Source organism: Stegodyphus dumicola, chromosome 2 (genome assembly GCF_044657685.1).
Source record: "Stegodyphus dumicola isolate Sdum_Otavi_A_Nest chromosome 2, ASM4465768v1".
Taxonomy (NCBI): Eukaryota; Metazoa; Arthropoda; class Arachnida; order Araneae; family Eresidae; genus Stegodyphus; species Stegodyphus dumicola.
In genome coordinates this window covers 56190920-56205997 of record NC_140769.1, presented here as the reverse complement: position 1 = coordinate 56205997, position 15078 = coordinate 56190920, and the positions used below count along the sequence as shown (strand labels likewise).

Genomic DNA, 15078 nt, shown 5'->3' with positions numbered 1-15078 from the left:
CGCTAGTTTCTGCTACGGAAATGAACGTACTAGTACTGTGAGGCTGAAAGGGCCGTAATTATCGCTATCCAGTGATTCAGCCGTCCACTTATGATTCTCCTAGAAAATTCCACTTGCAACTGCAACAATGACTGATGGATCAAAGACGTAGAAATGCGATAAAATCATAAAATTTCAACCCCGGTAAGAAAATCCAAATTACAAAAGGGACCGTCGATATTTCCAACATGACAACAACAAGTCCGACCGTCAGGCTTCGTTCAAAATCACGGTAATATTCTTTCGATTCGAATCTGGAAATAATGCTAGTAATCATATCATTCTGGAAGCGTTTGCATTTAAATCCTATGAGCGAAGTAGAACACATAAGCCAGCAATCACTAACTAAATGCTTGTCATCAATCACAGTATTACTAAGTTCATCTCCTATGGACTTTAATATTTCGGGGAGTGACGAACCACATTAAATGTAATAGTCTCATGGTCTTCCATAGACTTCAGAAGTACACTTTGCTCACTAGACTACCACTCTGATAACAATTTTAAATAATTATAAAAATATAATATGCTTATTTTGCAAAATATGTAAAATGTCTGGATTTTATAATATGTGTTACGAATTTATTATCGCATGGGAAATCCAACTGTAGTGTGTAAACCATAATTATCTTCAAATTTGAAGTTAAATTATGCAGATATTTGTAAATAGTTTTTTTTTTTTTTTTTTTTTTTTTTACCATTCTTTTTTCAATGATATAGCTGAAAAGAGAACTGCCTCCATCACGTGAAGGTGGTTTCCAGCTAAGCGTTGCTTGGCTTCCTTCGAGCAACTCTAATACTGGTTGGCCAGCTGGAGGATCAGGTGGACCTAAAATAATTAGTATTGGAAGTAAAAAAATACTGAAACATAATTTGCGTCTCTTTTACAGAAATCAGGTATATGACAATACAGCGTGCGTCAGAAAACTCTATACGTACTTTGAACTCACGTAGAAAATTTATTTGCAAGGTTAAATTTATAAGAACACGTAATATTATGTTTCTTGACAGGTGGCAGCAAAGTCGCCGACCTAGTTGTGCAACCCAGTTAGTTCTAAAAGAGTAACATGCATATGGAGGGCATACGTTTGAGCTTTCATGAGCGGAGTGGTACTGGACGTTTGAGAATGTTTCTGCGGTTCAGAGACGGTGGAGATGTGAGCACGGGACTGACCCACCTTTAAGGCTAATAATTACATTTCTACAAGAAACATTGCAGGTTTATGCAACAGGTGTGATGTGCACAAAGACCTGTTAGGACAACCTCTTACGGCTACATGTGATGATTCCTCAGTTACAATGCTGGAAGTGCTTCAACGTTCACAAAAAAATCAGAGAAATGAAAAGTGATGAATGAAAGTGTAATTGCTAGTGGGGAGTGATAATGTACCAAGTTAGGTGGACAGGACGCAGGGGACCAATCGAGTTTCCTGCACGCTTTCTAGACCTTACACCGCTCGATTTTTTTATAGGGCACAGTAAAAGATAAGGTGTATTGTCGCAAAACACGTAACCTTGACACACTTTGGGATGAGATTCAAGCGATAAGCGCAGAAATCCCATTGGACACTTTGGTGCGAAGTGCGGAATTAGTGACTCATACTCAGAAATAATTCGACGCTGAAAGCTACCATTTTGAACGTTTACTTTAAACACCATTTGGGTCATTCACTTTGACCAGAAAATAAACTTATTTTTCAAAGTGGAATATAACCTTACTTTTCACAGATATTTAACCTTGTAGATTGGAAAATAAATTTTCTACCATAGTTTAAAGTGTGTATACATTTTCTGACGCACCCTGATTACAATACAATTAATTTTGTTTCAAACATGTGTTACCAATTAGAAACTTATGCAGTGTGAACTGTATATGTTGTCTATTTAAGTAAACATAACTAAGAATATTTTAAATATCTTATTATTCTCACTTATCATTTTCTGAATCACATTACTTATTTCAGAAGTATACGCCCATCAGCGGCTGAGCGACATAATCGCTGAACACTGATAGTTCCGGCCTGGGTTCAATTTCAGGCAAATGGGCTGGCTGCATGGGCAGTTTTGTAGTTTTCACCATGCGTAACATCTGAACAAGCCAGTTTCCCCTAGAAAAACTTCCACGAAAGTATCCCTCTCCAGGTAAGGCAGGTAGTCCTAGTGTGGTTTATCATAATCAACTAAACCAACCGACTAATCAGAAATATGCAATTTTAACATCATGCAGAGGAAAGCACGAAAAGTTTAAAATATAATCGAACATTAATTGAGTTATTAAGTGACTACCATTTCGAGTGCTCATAGATACCTCCACTACATATTAACAATTACATAAGTACCTTTGACACACTTTGCTAATTTAAGTACGAGGTGAATTCAGGAAGAAATTTTGTTGACTGTTTCGTTAAAGGCTGATTTATTTTGATCCTCTTAGTACTTAATTTAGTATATACTAGGTAAAGATTTAGGGCATACAGTTATCAGGAATTATTCTAGCTCGAATTTAAGGGATTAGGAATGAAGTGATGTTACTGATACTGATAAACAAAGATATGTGTCATATTGACTTAAGCATTTCCAACAGAAAACTTTCAGAGGATAAGTTTTTCATTTAGATAAAGATAACTAATAAATGACTACTAATATTTTCTATTATACAATATTAACATATTGTATAGGCTGTTGGGGGGATAATGTTAAAAGAATATCTAAACAACTGTAATAAAAACGAAGTTATCTGCTTTTTTTATTTGTTCTTTTAACTATATAGTGTGATCTAGAAATATCTGGCAAAAACGTAAAGGCAAGTGGTGAAACTTGAAATAAGCACTGTAATGGAAGGTGTGTGCTGAAATGACACTTTGAGGTGTTAAAGAGCCCTGACGAGAAGTAGACAAAAGAGTTTTTTTGGCGTTAATAGTGATTGCCAGTGCGAATTTCGAGTGGTTGGCATCACTACTTGAACGTGAAACCTGCCAAGATGCATTTTAAGTATAGGGCTGCAGGCGGAAAAGGAACAACTGCTCAAACAAGGTATTCGGGAAATACTCTCATAGAGTATCGTATTCTTTAGTAACATAAACTAACGAGCTGTAGAAAGACTGTTGAGGAATTATCCTCTGGTCTTAACAGCAGACGGATAAAGTCAGAAGAAGGGTGTAAATCACCCATTTGTTCGACCACAAAGATTTCAGAGTCGACCCCACTTGGCTTTGCAAAAGCCCACTACATACTTCTGGCTCAACTTAAACAAGTAATGTTGTAATAATACATAATTAGAACAAAAACTTAAACAAATTGTTAATTAATTACAATTTAAGTAAAGTTGTAATAATACAGTAATTACTACTACATACTTTTGGCTCAACTTAAACAAGTAATGTTGAACTTAAAATAAAATGTAATTAAACTTGCCTAACGACTCACAGGTTAATTTAACACGTAGGAAGGCTCTGGCTCGTAGAAGCAGGCGCGACAAGCCTAATTGGCTAGACCTATTCATCGCAAGAGAATCAAATCGATATTAAGTCAAGGTAACAACGTAACCTTTAAGCAGGCATAACACGCTCTAAAATCAACTTCCGAAACCTTCGCTCAAATAGATATAATTAATAAAGTTTATTTAATATAATAAATAAAAAATTTTTGAATTTGTTTCGCAATAGCCAATATTTATTTCTATTTCTTTCAAATTATTTGACCTACATGACGAAATTTTCACAAATACTACTTGTATTTGATCTAATTTAGGAATTTCCACAAAAAATCCACAATCATTAAATTATTTTGTGGAGGCAAATGGGCTGCAAAACATTTTCAACCATCTTGCCGTAAGCTCAGCAAAGGTCAGGACAAAACAGAGAATATTACTGGAAGTCCATTGGTCCTTTCTAGAAACCCTCCTTCGAGTTGTAATTGTTCCTCCCCAAAGATAAAATCTACATCGGCGAGTTTAGCATTCGTGTCGCGAGTTCAGCATTCGTATCGCTCAAACGTCAGGCTAGAAATGACGATTTACGCCTTCAAAATGCCTTTACCTATCGCTCAATAGTGCCTTATACCATTTTCACGTACAAATTCCATTATAAAATGTGCTTAAGACACAATAACACGTCGAATAAATACTAATTCAGAAGTCAAACAACAAAAATCAGCGTTATATTTACAAAATTTTCACAGGACTAGTTTCGATGGTTTTACCAAACCACCATCCTCAGCTGCAAAACCCCCAAAAAAATTTTTTTTGCGGCTGAGGATGGTGGTTCGGTAAAACCATCGAAACTAGTCCTGTGAAAATTTTGTAAAATGTGCTTATTTCAATCTTTTCTACTTGCCTCTACATTTTTGCCAAACACATTTTAACATGTGTAATTTACTAAACACTAATTCACAAATTCCCTAATTTGTAAGTGACTAATTCACAAATTAAAATACGAATAAACCGTAACTTATGCTCAGATATTCAAAATTAATTTCTGGTATTATTTTTTAATGAATTTCATTAAGTTGTAGGGTTCTTTAATAAATTTTAATGCGGCCACTTTATAATTCATCAGGTTTATTTCATAGAAGAAAACAAAAGAAATCAGAAATGCCTTCTCCGGAACTTGGCGCTCTAACCTTCCGATTGCCAGCTAGATCTGCTTCCAGTTACACTCCGATGACACGCGGTGAGGAGGCAGAAAATTTCTTACATATTTGTTTCAGAAACAAACATATTTTTTCCCTTGGAATTCTAGCGTTTAATCCAAAAGTTTGAAATCGAGTAAAGCATTTTAAAATTGATTACTTTTAATCATCAGAGACCATATCATTTTGCTACTTCAATATAGTTTTTTAATTTTCTTATAAAAGCATGCTGTTGCAGATCTTTTCTTACCTCTAGCAGTTTGACTTTTGGTAGGCTGCGACTACCGATACTTTTGCCCAGTTCAAATATTCCTTCTTTGGTTATATATTTCTACCTATTCTTTTAAATAATTCCATCTGAAATATTACCTTTTTTACTTAAAGCAATTATTTGTATTTCATTCTAGGTAAAAATATCAGTTTTTTTATCTTATTTGTTATCCTTAACAAGCTACAATGCTTGAACAAAGACACCAGTTAAAAAAATATGACAAATTGCTGATAATCAAACGACGAAATAAAATGTTTGCTATCAATTCTTATAGCAAAAAAGATGTGACTTTACGTTTTCTAACACCTAACTGTTTACATTTTGTGGCGTCGCATCACGTGATTAAAATTCGAGTTAATCTAGCCTCACTCTTTATATGAGACAGTTCTGAGATAGTATTCTGAGATACTATTTTCTTTCAATATTTTCCCACGTCACCTTTTATGTAATAAAGATGGTCGTTGTAAATATCATATATTTTGAATAAAATTATTTTTTTCTCTGAAGTGGAACACTAGCAGTATAAAAGATTTTCTTAAACCCAATAAAATTATACGTTTTACTTTAAAAACGTACGTTTCCCAAAGGTAACAACTTAGTGTACTTGAAAAGATATTTACCTAAAACAATGACAGGCACAACAACGGTATCTTCTCCTATCTTATTAGAAGCAACAAAAGTATAGTGGCCGGCGTCTTTTCCACATATTTCTCGGATCTGAATTTGAATGACATCATGTAACAATGATACATAACATCGTTCATCTGCTTCTCGAATTTTCTCGTTCAATAACCAGCTTATTGTCGGGGTAGGAGTTCCACTGTAGCTGACCTTGAGGCGAAGAGTGTCCCCTGTTTCATATGTTAAACCTTCTTTGTAGGATACTGGTATCGTAATTTTAGGAGCAGCTGAAATTAAGTAAGAGTTAAATGCACGGACATTTAAATATAAATTTCCATATATCAAGGGTTATTTATATTAAAGATGTACAAAGGTCAATTAGCCTTTTCCAGGGGGCTGGAACATATATGTCCCGCACTTTCACTATAAATGTATCTCAAGAAATTTCAGTAAACTATGGAGATTTAAATTTTACTCCTTAATATGCATTAGGAAGTGCAAGACACTGTAGATTTGTTTTTCTGTTTCTATCATTTAAAATAAGTGACTAAATGGCCATAATACGTTCGAAATTGGCCCCTATAGCCCACGGGAAAAGGTTAGCACAGAAAATATTGAAGTGGTCTAATGCTCATAATTATTCTATTTTAAATGATAATTTAATGAATGTCATTTCAGAAATAATAATTTTTGTATAATTAAACAGAAAGAGAAAATGTTACCTTTCTACGCAAAATGTTAAAAAAATACTCCTGATTATTTCTTATAATAACGCTTGAAGAAGACAAGACTGTTGTAAGGAATCATATAAGTCATCATATATCATATAGTTTGTGATTTTGTCTTCAAAAAAGCGTTTATCTTTATCTCTGTGTCTTTTGTCTCAACCACTTCAATGAAAATTTCAAAAATCCGTTACTTTGTTAATGACCTAAATATACATTCAGATAAGCGGAGAAAGTAATGATTTTACTTTGGATTGTTATACATTTGATTTGTCGTTATTGACGTCTTCTGGTAGATATGGATTTAACAAGTTTGCATTTAAAGACCTTTATCGTAGACTCACGGAAAAACGCCGAGAAAGGTAAAAACGTTTTTCATTTTTTTCCTCTGAAAATATCATCTTTATTTTATCTCAAGCGAATAAGAGGTTTTAATTGATTGAATGAATATTCGGTTAAAAAATTCAAAGACAAAAACATTAATTTATCTAAAAATTGTCAAACATCTTGTATAAAAATAAATTTAAAAATATTCACAGTTTTAATTACATTATGCTTTTTTGCGAATACTTAAGACGAGTGTTCCCTACTAAAAATGCCCCATAGAAACCAGTAAAACTTTTTATGGGTACCCATAAGATTTTATGGGTTTTTATTGACTTCTACTGGTTTCTGTTGGTCTCTGTGGGTTTTTTTTACTGGTTTCAAAATGACCCATAGAAACCAGTAAAACTTTCTACTGGTACCTATAAAATTTTTGATGGTCTCTATTGACTTTTACTGGTTTCTATTGATCTCTGTGGGTTTTTCTTACTGGTATCAATTGACACCCATACAACCAACATTCAATGGCAGAACTTTGTACTTGTTTGTATAGGTTTATATTGACTTTTGCTGGTTTTCTTACTGGTATCAATATAAGAATAAATCTTCTGTTGGTTTATATGGGTTTGTGCTATTTTTTTATCTGACGTTAATATACTTCTTGTAAACAATAAAATTAACATAATGAAAATATGATCTCTTTAAGACCACCAGAGTAACCTGTAAACGCAGGTGGTCGTTTTAGAGAGAGTTTTTATTAAATATGCTATTTTTTTTATTTAAATTTTTTTTCGGAAACAATAACAGTAATCATATACACCACACACAACGAGGTCTCTCCAAGGCGACCAGCCGCAAATAAAAATTCATCTTTGCAAGTTGTCGCCTTAGAGAGGTGATGCTCAATACCAATAGATACTCACGTTCTCAGAGATACGTTTATCTTTTAGAGGTGGTCGTCTTAGGGAGATTGCATCTACGGAATGAATCTCTCTAAGGCGACCAGACACACTTGCAGAATTTTCTTTGTGAATGGTCGCCTTACAGAGGGAATATTCAATACCAAAGTATACTTATGTTTTCAGAAATACTGGTCTCTTTCAGAGGCGGTCGTCTTAGGGAGGTGGTTTTTGATACGAGTTGGTTCTCTGAATACACACACATAAGCACTTACATTTCTGATATTACAAATAAACACCGGTATCAACCAACATCTCTTTAACGCGAACAAGTTCATTCACAATCGCAAAACTTTTCTCCCTGTTAACGCTGACGTGAAGAAAAAATTCCCCCTCCCTCCCCCACTGTCAGAAGTTTCCCAAACAAGCAATATGGCGCCGCTCTAGTTATTGTTGTGTGATGGTGGTGTTATTTTCTTCGTGGTTGTAGTAATGCAATATATTATTTAATAGGATTTCCTGTATTACAAATTTTACTATGTTTTACTGTTTAGAAATTAGTAATAAATAATAAAATACCAGCACTGACCATGAATATACCACTAAAGCCATGCACGTGTAATCGTGTCTAATGTTTGAGAGAACGTTGCTGATAACTGACTAGTTGTGAAATGGAGTTTCTGAGCGTGAAATTGATTTTCCATCTTTACTTTTATCCTGAAAAACAATGTGCTTAAAGACTGAAAAGTGATAATTTCAGGCTTGATAATTTGTTTCAGTGTGCAGATGCAGAAATGTAGTTTTTGCATTCTACTGAAACTGTATTTTGGAAAATTTATGTTTTTGATTACAGTTTAGAAATACTTTTTTAAAGCTTGTTCATGTAGATGCTTTATCATTTGAATATTATGTACTAATAAATTTGAGCATACCTTACTTAAAAATGATCTTGCATGATTCAATTTTGAATTTTTCGACTAATATGATGTGGCCGAGCAAAAAGAATGTTTTTTTATGTTTTAAAAAATGTACTAATTATATTTCGCGAGCAAAAAAGGTAAGTTTTATTAATGAAATAAACATTGAAGTATTTAATGTGTTTATTACTTATTGAATGGGGTAGACAAGACATACAAGCTTAAGGAATCTTTTTTCCACTACTAAAATTATGTGAAAATTTAGATGATCATAGTAGCTTAGATTGTTTTTTCTTTTTGGTCTATTTTTCTTTACAAGTATGAGACTAGAACCACATTTTTACATTAAATATTTTGTGCTATTTTGTTAAAACACATATAATCATTTTTATGCATACTTTAATTTTCATTATTATTAGTTTGATGAAGAAAATTTCAAATGTGTTTTTCATAAATTGCTTTTGAAATAGAAATAGATTTGTGAATAAGATTTATGTAATATTAAATGTACTAGTCTTGGGAGTATAAAACGTGAATTATTTATTTGAAAAAAATTACATTTAGTTGAAACCTCATATAGTGGTTATTTTCTTAAATGACCACCTCTGATAATGGCACATTTGTCAGGACAATAATTAAATAACAGGACTTAAAAATCATTCATAGTTTTGTCAGGCTACAGGAAACTGGCATTATCTTGAATTGTGGAGTTGATTGTTTTTGGAACGTTTTGCTGTATAATCAATTGACTTCGGTGTAGTAATTTTTACGTGGGTATGAATTTTGCAGAAGTAATTGAAAGTTTTTACGAGACATTTAAAACCAAAGCTTTTTGGATCATGAGTCTTATACGGGCACTGTTATAGCATTGCTTTCAAATATAGTTAGAGTAATATTTAAACATTATTTTCGGAATCACTTCCACAGGGAATCCGGTTGTTCTCTGGGGATGAAAACTCATATAAATAAATCTTCTGTACAGCCTTATACAAATGCAGTTAAAATTACTGTTATTACAACTAAGCGAATATAGCCACATTTGTTTACAAAAAGTTATTATTGCTAAATACTGCACTACATAAATTTCATTTAGCATTGTAATTTCAGAAAATGCTCAGCATGAGGTATTTTTATATTATATAATCTACTGTCAAAAACAATAGCTACCTTTTCAGTACTTTAAATTTTACTATTGAGAATTTTTATGGTTCAAAATAATATTTCTATACATTACTTCAAGTATTCTTTCTACAATAGAAATCTAAATAACTTGCACCTAAAACACTGACTCAAATTTATTCCAATAATGCATCGCTTTAATTAAATTTATGTTCCCTTGAGATGATATATGAAAAACCTTGTGTAATAATAAATTATTAATATATATAGGTAAATAGTATTTTTATATATTTTTTCGGGTAAAGTGCAGAATCGCCCACTTATTTATTTGGCACTTTGTACAAAAGTAAAAGGAATTGGATTTTTGTCAATTTTCTTTTGACTTTTAAAGTGAAAATAGGTTGATGTGTACATGAATAAAGTCAAAGGAGTGCACAATGGCATTTTTGTGCAATTCTGAGATGTTTTTTTAAGTGAAAATGGGTCGATGTGTACATGGATACCGAGTATGTGCAATTCTTAAAAACACGCCAAGCAGTGGGCGATTCTACACTTTCCCCATTTTCTATAGGAATTTAGTTTCATTAAATTAGTTATTTAGTATAATTATGTGTATATGAGTATATTCATACTTATTCACATAGATGGAATTTTTACAGTACGAAAATTCATCTTTTTTACATCAAGAACTACATATACTATAAATACCCATTATGTTATAGATTTTATTTACATAAAATAGATTTTATTTATATAAAATCTGTGGAAGATTATATAGCACTAAAAGTGAGATACGGAATAAAACATTATACGCTATGAGATATTTTCTTAATTCCCGAACTGTGCGTTGAGAATTGGTATTTGTTGAAACTTGTAAATTTTTTAAAATTCATTTTGTTACAATATAATTTATTGTATTTTGGGTACTATTAAGTTTATTATATGTTATCTTCATGTTTCATTTATCTTTTGAGAGATACAGGTAACATTCAAAGTATTGTAATAAGGGGTCGGCACAGTGTTTGTATATTATTATTTCTTCACTACATTATATTCTTGGATTCATCCTTTCTTCCACGCAAAACATCTATGTGTATGCATGTTATAATAAGCTGCAGGGTGTTATGTTACTATCATTGGTAAGCGAGCTTTAAGGGGATAACAGATTTCAAATTTAGCATACTTGCTAATTTGCAAGTCCCGTATCCTTTTTGCTTGCTTGTTAATAATGTTTCTCTTCCTGAAAATTTGGGTTTCTTCTAGTTTTGTTTTTTAATTTGGTTTAGTGCATTGTAGGTAACTTAAAATTTAAGCAGATGCTAGAAAGTACCATCCTTTGGCAATACATTTCTCATTAGGTATCAAATTGTTAAACAAGCTGATGTGATTAAATACAATTGTTTAATTTCCCAATTAAAGAACTGAAATACAAATATATGCAGTGAGGTACAGTACTATATGTATATATTTATAATGAAATCAATAATATATATACAGTCAAAGTAATGATCCGCAACCATCAAATGAAATGATATTATATATATATGTAATAGATTCTGTAGTCGAATACAAGCAGCTGAATCCGTAATGAACAGCAAGAATTTTGATGGCTTAGATGTTGAAACTCCAATCCACAATGAATAAGAAATTTGGCAGTCGAGGTAGATTTAATTCAACTTTTCTTTCAGCAAATATGTTGCAGCCACAAACAAGTTGGCACATTATTTATGCCTATTCCAAAAATTAACATTTTTGATAAATGTGTAGTAAGAAACAAGGAGCAGACAGACTGCAATCCAGCTAATACAAAGCGTAAAAAGCAAATGCGTTACATTAAGGGTGAAATCTTAATTCAGACCGAGTTAATTTTGGTTCTCGATGCATTTTTACTCGTCTTTGATAGTTAATACTGCTGTAAAATTACTATTGGCTGTTTGAGTTTTAGTTTCTTTTACAACATCAAATTATGTAAGAGTCATATGACATGAATTAATCTCCAAATGATGCAGTGCAGAAAGATTACTGTTTTTAGAATAGGGAAGGAAAATTAATTTTACGCTGCTAATTTAATCTTTTGCATATTCCTTATTTTTCTTACATATATATATCATTCGATGGTTGTGAATCATGACTTTGGTTATTATCTTTCTATTCATTTTATTTTCAGAATTATATAAAGGTAGTTTAAAATTTTGTAAAGAGAATTTATACAAATATTTTGTAATATGTTTATAGATATTGACATGCATTAAGAAGGACGGGCTCGTAGGCCTCTAGATATTTTAAAATTTTTATTTATTCGCATTGAGTTTTATTTAAAATTACTTTACATGCTTTCTCTGCAATTTAGTTCTGTTCATTTCATCAGTGCTAATTATGTACTTCTGCTGGTTTATGGTTTTATGGAAATTTGATTTACAGTTCTATTTTTGTGTATTGTTTTTTATAGGGATTCTGTATATGGATACCCTCTTCTATGTACGATTCTATGTATGGATACTCCACTATGGTATAATGCTGTTGGTTCTGTTTATGGGTTTTGTGCAGCGATTTTTCCAAGAGGTACCTTTATTGGTCTGTGGATTTTTGTGTAGTGGTTTTTACAGGATTTGGCGTATGGGTGCCTGTATAGGTGTACATGCTTTTGTTTACTGGTTTTTACAAGGCATAGACCTACAGAATATCCATTTTTTTAATGGAAATTTGGCCAATGGATGGATATGCATTTAAAGTTTTGATTTTTGGCTATGGGTTTTTACTGGGATTTTGTTTATAGTGCCTACAGTTCTACAGAGATTTGGCCTTCTCGTAACCGTACAGTCGTACGGGTTTCTGTTTACAGGTTTTTTTACGGGTATTTCGCCTACAGGTACCTATACAGCCGTGCAGGTTTCTTTCTATGGGTTTTTACGGGCATTCAGCCTATGGGTACCCGTACAAACGTACAGGTTTCTTTTTATGGGTTTTTACGGGTATTTGGCCTACGGGTACCCGTACAACCGTACGGGTTTCTTTCTATGGGTTTTTACGGGGATTTGGCCTACGGGTACCCGTACAACCGTACGGGTTTCTTTCTATGGGTGTTTACGGGGATTTGGCCTACGGGTACCCGTACAGTTGTACGGGTTTCTGTCTGTGGGTTTTTACGGGGATTTGGCCTACGGGTACCCACAGAGCTGTACGGGTACCCGTAGGCCAATTCCCCGTAAAAATTTTATGGGTTTCTACGGGGCATTTTTAGCAGGGTTGATATCATTAACTTTGATTCTCAAAAGATTCCTAAAATATTCGTTTAATATTTTAAATTCAAAATACGGAAAAAATTATCACTAACTGATACACGTAAATTTGTATTTTAAAATTAGGGAAAACTGAACCTTAGACTGGAGTGAGTTTTATTTTTTCCAATGACAATTAAAAAACCTTATCTAATTTTAAATCACTCTTTTCTATCTTGTCCAACAGGTGGCAGAATAACTTTTATTTCCTCTTTCTTTCCAACATTTTTGTCCCTAAGAGCACATTCTAGAATATCTATTGGACGGCGGGCTTTTCAATGTGAATGACCATTTATCTTTTCAATGTGAATTTACAGTTGGATAGTATTAGTAATACATGCACATAAAAACAAGAGATCGGCTGCATTTCGCTTTGTGCTGGTATCTGTGATGGACGCAATTTCTGTTTCATTAAAAATGAGAAAATTTTCACATAGATTTTTATTAAAAACTAAAACATTTTTATTGTGATCGCATATTTTATTATGATCGCAGCGGGCACATGTTAAAAGATAGGCAGGCGCCATGGTGCCCGCGGGCATAGGGTTGGGAACCATTGATCTATTTCTTATTTTGTAAAACTTTAACGAATTTTTGATTAACAAGCTCAACGCTTTCAAACCGTTCCATTAACATTAACATCGCGTGCATACGGATCGTACGGATATTTTATCCGAGAGGTTTCTTTTTTTTTGTGTGACATTGCTGTTGAATTGAATTTTATGGTTTAAAGTGCGAAGAACATGCTATTAAATAAATAAAGTTAACACATGAAACGTTGAAAAAACAACCTTTTGGGCGTAATATAAAATCTGAAAGCCCCGGAAAATAGCTCAGAATAATTTTGCTTCTTTAAAGAAAAAAGGCTTGTACCACTCTCTCAAAATTGGTAGAAATTTTCAATAAAAATAGCATTAATCTGAGGTTAAAATTTTTATAAAACGTCTTCTACTCTGCTCCTGTCCTATTTTCTCATTTGTTAAGAATTTTTTTTTTTTTTTTTTTTTTTTTTTTTTTTTTTTTTTAATTATCGATCGAGATATGGCGTATAAGTTATAAAATGAATATTGAGATTTACTCATAATTTGAATCTTGGCTTCCGTTGATGCTTTTCCCCATTCATTCCTCAGCTCACAGCGGATGGAGTAATCATCATCTATTCCCTGTAACTTCAGTGTAGATTCTCCTTCCATGACGCTAAATCCTTCGCGTACGCGAATGTTGTCTTTCCACCTAACACAAGAACAAGCAAAGTCTTAATATGATTCGTCCTCATCATCATTATCATCGATAAAAATCAAATTCATTTGTTAACAATTCGAATTAATTTTAACGATATCCATCTTTTTCTCTAATGCTGGCACACAAAACATTTATCATATTAGTAGTATGCGATGAAAGCAGCCCATTTAGTAAAATAAGCCATATGTTCATTGATTTACAGAGGAAGTTCAGTATGCCTCGACTGTCCGAAGAAATGTAGACTATTGCTTCTCCAAATAAGAGAAAATTTGGATAAAACTGGAAATCAAATAACAAAATTAAAGCCCGGAAAACGTTCACTGAATTACACAGTATGATATCATGTTTAAGATTTTATTTAATTTAATGGTGCTTAAGAACAAAGAAAGATGCACATTGTCCCTTGATTTTGTGGTACGTCATTTCATATACACTAATACATACAAATATTTAAGGATAAAAGTGTGTATTGAAACAATGTTGATATTGAAAGTTGTTCTTTTTAAATGAATTCCTAGTCCCCAACCGAAATTAGAAGTAAGACGATATCGTTTTCCACGAAATTTTATCATCTTCAGTTCTCTTAAAATCTTTCTACAGAGTTTTCTATATATTCATTTTTGTAAACTGTGGCTTTTATCTTTGCCGCAATTGCTTTAGAATGAGACCGTCAGCGTGTGTCGTGTCTCCCTGCTATTCAGTATTTAAAATTGCTTTTCCGATGGCACACAGCACTCTATATGAAAAACCTTGTGTGAATTTTTACATTTATAATGAAGCAATTGTGACAAATTTTATAAATTATAAAAACAAAATTCACATCAGTTCTTGTTAAAAGCTTATGTCAACTTGAAAGACCCTCCAAAAAAGTTGTAGCCAATCTAACAATGATATTCGTTATTGTCGGTTTAGAGTATACAGAATAAATATATAAGTAGTATACCTAATTATTAAAATTATTCTCATTTTGTTAAGATATTAGTTTAGTATTTTGTCATAGTTAAATAACTGTTA

The 15078-nt window shown here is 32.6% G+C and overlaps 1 protein-coding gene across 1 annotated transcript in view; it reads right to left on the bottom strand.

Annotated features, from left to right (window-relative positions):
- The window catches only part of MnM (myomesin and myosin binding protein), a gene marked incomplete at its 5' end in the record, with an annotated part of 65143 nt that overhangs the window by 36145 nt on the left and 13920 nt on the right, over positions 1-15078 (bottom strand). Inside the window, 3 exons of the mRNA XM_035353623.2 lie at positions 738-868; positions 5560-5847; positions 13901-14055. Of these exons, the coding sequence (XP_035209514.2) occupies positions 738-868; positions 5560-5847; positions 13901-14055 (574 nt within the window). The remainder of the gene's footprint in view (positions 1-737; positions 869-5559; positions 5848-13900; positions 14056-15078) is intronic.